The sequence below is a fragment of the Dromaius novaehollandiae genome, chromosome 5, assembly GCF_036370855.1.
Source record: "Dromaius novaehollandiae isolate bDroNov1 chromosome 5, bDroNov1.hap1, whole genome shotgun sequence".
In the NCBI taxonomy this organism is placed as follows: domain Eukaryota; kingdom Metazoa; phylum Chordata; class Aves; order Casuariiformes; family Dromaiidae; genus Dromaius; species Dromaius novaehollandiae.
The window spans coordinates 56,203,000-56,208,999 of NC_088102.1; the positions used below are offsets into that span (position 1 = coordinate 56,203,000).

The following is a 6,000-nucleotide window of genomic DNA, read 5'->3' on the forward strand; positions in this document are numbered from 1 at the left end:
CCAAGGATTCGGTTTTCAAATCTAACTCTTACTTTACAGATATTTCAAAGCACAGTTAAATGATATTGTAGGAAGACACTGCATTCTACAATGGCCATGCATTTAGAAGGACCTCCCTAAGCCATTTTAGTGTTCTAGTCATCCTGGTGGCCTGAGTATCTCATTTCTTTCATTTGTCCCTTCTGTATTGCAATTGCAAAAGCACAGAATGGTGTTCATGGTCAGACTGTAAAAATTTGATCAGATATCACTGTGTCATGTCTATTTAGATTTTTACAAGAGCAGTTTTGAAATAGAGCAGATCTTTATATTATGCTTCTTAGTTCAGATAAGTAAAAGATATTTTGATGACATAGAAGATAAAGCTTTCAGTAGTTGACTAAAATTCCAGTACGATGGGCTGTGGAAATTAAAATAAAAGATCTCATTCTAGGCTTCTGCTTTTATGGTTTGGTCCCCAAAAGTAGACACAGATTTGTACCCAGATTCCACCCTGCCCTCTTGTGGATTGGCTTCACCTTTATCTGTGGTGCTTTTGGAACCTTGAATACTTGCAGAACATCAGGAATGGATCATCCCCAGAAAACCAGCAGCATTTTTAGAAAATACTTTAGTATTTAGACTACTAAAATATAATTCTTAAAACTTCTGGGTCCTGCTCTGAGAAGTGAACATGAGCTATGCATAGTAACAGCCCAAAATTGAAAGTATAAAACTGATGTTAAAACTGAAGTCACAGCTGTAAATTTTTCAGCAAATGGCAGGAGAAAAGAGGTAGTGTGGAAAGCTGATAGAATAGCACAGGTAGAACTGAAAAAACGCTTTCTGTTTTCTAATCCACTAGCTTGCTAGTAGCTAATGTTTTGTAAGGGAACAGTGCTTTTTCATTCTAGATTTAGCTATTTTCAGTAAGTGAAAACGACTTGGTTTTGCAATGGGGGAGTGGAAGAGTGAAATATATTTTCAATATTTTTAACTGTAGGCTTGCAAAAAGCAAGAAATACATTTGTGGTGTGAAACTTTTTACAAAAGCAGTAGTTTCTTCTCTCAAGAAACCAAAAGCTTCTGTAACTTGGTTCAAAAAAAACGCTCAGGTAGCAGATGTGAGAACTTTAAATTCTGTTGGAGAAAAATCCTGTTGTCTCTTTTGGAGACTATGAAGCTGTGTATGTTTAGTCACTTAGCAAATGTATGAATTTCTAAGTAGAATATCTGTGTGCCTCTTCTGACACTGCTACAGAAACATTCATGTCCTGTGGTATTTTGGATCCATTACATCCGGATTTTAAAAACCCTGCTCTTTCAGTGTAATTAATAATTGTCCAAGAGTCTTGGGCAAATTATTTGTATTTGTAGTTGACCATTTAAAGAAAATTGTTAATTTTGCTCAGCACAGCATTCTCTTAGGTGTTAAGAAGCGGTTTTCCTCACACACAAATGGCAGTTGGTGGTAGTTTCAAGGATTCAGTTTTCAAATCGGAATGTATTTTTAGATAAGAAATATGGAAACGGATATCATGCCAAATAACACAAACTTGGTGTCAGTTGGTTTTTTGGGACAGCTTACTTTCTGAGTTCCTGAGTTCTCCTTTTGGCTCAGCCCTTCATCAAGTCAGATTCTGAGACTCTGACAATAACAGTATGTGGGTTTTTTCTTACAATTTACACAAAGCACATAGACTGTGGTATTCTCAGAAACAGAAATGATAGTAGGTACCTAGTGTAAGTTTTTCTAAAGTTTGCGAGAAATACAGGATCCCAATTTCCCACAGATTAAATCTGTTTACGCTGTTTTGTGAAGCAGTTTTCAACGATGAACTCCTGTGAACTTCTGGGCAGTAGTTTGTGTTGGGAGAAGTTGATCGAGTTGCTACTTTCTGTCTTAAAGGATTCAGAAAAGAGTAACAGGAAGAAGTCTCAGTTATGGGTTTGGGTTGGGTTGGTTGGTTGAATTTTGCTGTTGGGTGGTGGGGTGGGGGTTTCATTTAATTCAAGCATTCTTATGCTTAGACTTAGAGGAGGTGGGCAATGTAGTTTGGAAAATTGAATATGTAGAAACGCATCTTGGATACACTACCTATAGGAAAAAGACTTTGTTACTAATGATTGAATTTTTTTAATCTCATCATCGGTCTCTTCCTTTGTTGAACACTGGTAAGCAGTGTATGCATGATGCTGAATGCATATGTTTTCTCACATAAGTAAAGGCTTACCTATCAAACTCTGAAAAGTTCCAGTAATAAGTATTTTGTGACAGCATAGTGGATTATGATATTAGCATTAAATTTTCTTATCGCCTACTTTAGTCACTTTTGTGAATTTAGTAAACTTACTTGTTTCAGAGGTACCATACTGCTTTTTTCCTTTTTACTCCATTATGCAGAATATCAATAACTTGATTATGAACTGCATTTGCTTCAAAACCATTGCTTTATTATGTTGTAGTTTAGAATAGGCATAGAATTAAGGCATTTTAATACATATTTATCAGAGGCATTGCCTTACCTCTCATTGGAAATCTTGTTTAGAAAAATCATTCTTTCCCTTTATACACTAGCATTATTCTTTCAGTTTACCTTAACTAAACTCCTGCATTCATGTACATAATAGATTATAAATTTATTCAGGATTCACAGGTTTTGTAAGACTTTTGCACTTCAATCCCTTTGATCCACTGACTTTGGCTTCTCTAGCTCTTTGCTCTATACTTAGATAATGAAGATTCAGATAAATAAATAATGCTATAAAAAAGTTTTCCCCAAAATTTCAATCTCTCCTTTCTCCGTTTCCACAGAGACATGTATAGTTCGTTAGAATTTTGGGGGAAGAAGGAGGGAATTTTATGGAACCAGTCTAAATTATTTGATCTTGTGATTTTTTTTTTGTCAACAAACTCATACCCTGACACTTTCTGCTGAATAGGCGTGTGAGAGCGCGACTGTGTCAGCTGCCTCGCGTAAATTTCTTGAGGTATTTTTGAAGGAATGAAGACACAGAGGTAAACAATTTTTATACTCGCACAAGGATGCCTCTTTTAAGCTTTAAGTAACTAATTGAAAAGTATTTATCACCTGGTAAGAATTTTCTTGCTCTTATCTGCCTGTGAATTAATGCATAATAACCTAGAAGGCAACATTTAAAATTTGCATCTCCATCATACATTATATGTAATTTTTTTGCCTTGAGAGCAAAAAACAAACCACAGCAAAGAAATACTGAACTATCATTGACTACTCTGAATTTTAAGGCATAGGATTTATCTAGCCTGTCTTCCTTTTTTCCCCATTTCAGTTTCAGCTATTATTTTGCATTTTAGCTTTGTGAAGCATTTGAGGAAGCAATTTCTATGAATGGTTCTAGGAAAAAACAAAACCCAACTTAAGCCAGCTCAGTTTAATAGGGTTTACTTTCAGAAATGAGAATTCAAAGCAGACAATAAAGATGTATTATAAAGAAGGAAGCTTACTACACTGGGTTCAGTTGTAAGTATACCTTTGTTTAAAGTCATCATGCATGAGTGGATCAATGTCAGGGTAGCAGTATAGTAATAAGAAAATATTAATATTATACTTTTTAAAATTTGGCAGGTGCTTTTCCAGCATCAGCGTTGTATGCACGAAAAGACTTGCTTCAGAGACCTACACATGTTGCTACCAAAACTTTCCAAGGACTGCGAATATTTGTAAACGATGAGCTCCATGAACTCTTTATGGGGCTGAAGACAGCTGAGAAGTTTCTAAAACCCGGAGGTCGACTTGTAGCCCTTTCTTTCCATTCACTGGAAGATCGTATCATCAAACGCTTTCTTTATGGAATAGACATGACAGAAAAGTACAATCTTGGTTCAAGGCAGAAGATAAGACAAGGTCTAAAAAATTGCTCCAAAGAAGATGATACAGAATTTCCCTGTGGAAAATCCAACTCAAAGTGGATTTTTATACAGAAAAAAGTTCTCACACCCCAGGCCAAGGATATTCAAACAAACCCGAGAGGGAGGTCTGCCAAGTTAAGAGCTGCTATTAAGCTCTAAAACAAAATGTTTGATTATAAAATTGTATGATTTCCTAAAGTTTGTTTTTCCAGAAGGATAACTGGACAGATAGTATTAAATTGAAAAATAAAATGGAAAAAAAAGGCTGTTGGAAAACATTTCTTTCTTTCTTTTGTGCTTCTTTTTACTCGGGACGCAGTGTTGAATACAGGGCATTGAAAGGTAAATATTAGGTAGATGAGAGGGTGTCAGTAATTATTCAAAAAGACAACTTATTAAAAACATCAAAACTGAAGTTTATAAAAATTACAATTTGGTTGTATTTACAGTATTTCCTTTAGATTTAATTCAAACTTTGACATTAACAGTCTAAATCCAGTAGCTGATAGAGACAGACACATTTTTACAGGGATTGATTTAGCACACCTAATTCAGATGACTAATTTAGTCTGGAGTAAATTTAAAGTAACCTAAGAATTCACAATATATAAAATTCTATCTCCCTATTGATTCATTGCATGAATGCCTGTAAGACTATTCCAGGAGATAGTTCTTAAATTAACGCCAATATCTAATGTTATATCCAAGAATTTGTAAATGGGCTTTTACCTTTGTTAATTAGTAAATATTTACATTATCTGAGTGATCGACTGGTTATATAGTTTATGGCAGCTAAATAATGAATGTATTTTAGGGGAAAAAAGATGCTTAAAAGTTTACTGCTTGTACGCAGACACTAAAAGCAGCAACAACTGGAGGAAGATTTGTAGTAGATAATTTAGATTTCTTCCTGTGACCCTAACTTCTGTGCATAGATCCAGTAAAACTTTTATGTCTTGATTCAATTATAATTAATCCTCAGAAAAGGGGTTTTGTGGGTCTTCTGCAGTATTCTCATTTGCTGGTGATGGTTTATGAAGAGTTGCTACTTAGGTAAGTAGTAAATTTTTAAGTGGCCTGTGGTAACACCAGATTCCTATTTGGATGCTATACTAACTAGTATAATTTGTAACAGAGTGGGTTTTTTGTGGGTTTTTTTTTTTTTTTTTTTGATAAAGCTAATAAATATGAAATGGATTTTGTTCTGAGTTTATACTTTATCTTACAAGGCCGTTGCTTTGTTATCTTAAAGATGACCAGAAACTAGTGTAAGTTTCAACTTCTTTGAGCTCTGACTCATCTTTTCAGAAGAAGAAAAAAAAAAGGCTTTATTTGGATAATCAAATCTGTAGCAGGATTTCATTTCTGATAAACCTGGAGCTTGCCTGGTAGAATAAGAAAATGCAATTTCTGACTCTGAGTTAAATGATTACTACACTAACTTGTGAAAGAAAACTGACTGGGTAATTTCAGACTTGATTTTCATCAAACATCCTCTTTATGTTGATGTAAATATGATTACTTCACTGGAGTTTTTTGAGTCATCAGACATCAACAAGTTGAAATTTAGTTTCCCCAGCTATAATATACGCTATACTGAAATATCTGAATATTGTTTAATTCCTTGGTAAAGCTAAGCCATCTAATGTTGGTGGTATTCTTAGGTATATACATCATGACATACATCACTAGTGTGAAATAACAGCTGAATGATGACGGGCACTTCATATTTTTCTGAAATTTCAATATTTTTTCCTACTTTCATTATATGTGCTATTAAATATTCAATATGACATTCCACTTCAAATAATATTATTTACTGTTGACATCATAGAGACAGCAAACTGTACCTTGAATAGACATTATTTCATTCAAACATTAAATATAAATAGCTAAAGTTATTTTTGGTTTAGATGTCATATTGAAATGTTCTCCAATTGTAAGTTGAAAAAATTGTGCCTCTACAATAGGCTTAGAAGAGTTGTAATGCAGTATTATGGGTTATTCAGGGATACACATCAGGGAAAGAACATCAGGAGAAGCAGGTAAGTATCTATATCCCAGAAATTATATGGAAGTATTCCTTATTATTATTCCAAATTCCTTATGCTTAAAACTATGTTTAAAAA

General features: G+C 34.1%; 1 protein-coding gene across 6 annotated transcripts in view; it reads left to right on the forward strand.

Moving 5' to 3' along the window:
• Positions 1 to 4,149, forward strand: part of METTL15 (methyltransferase 15, mitochondrial 12S rRNA N4-cytidine) — a 90,787-nt gene extending 86,638 nt beyond the window's left edge. For all 6 annotated transcript variants that reach the window (XM_026121797.2, XM_026121803.2, XM_064512883.1 and 3 more), the window contains one exon: positions 3,588 to 4,149. In XM_026121797.2, the coding sequence (XP_025977582.1) occupies positions 3,588 to 4,030 (443 nt within the window). In that variant the 3' untranslated portion in view covers positions 4,031 to 4,149. The remainder of the gene's footprint in view (positions 1 to 3,587) is intronic.
• The last annotated feature ends 1,851 nt before the right edge of the window (positions 4,150 to 6,000 follow it).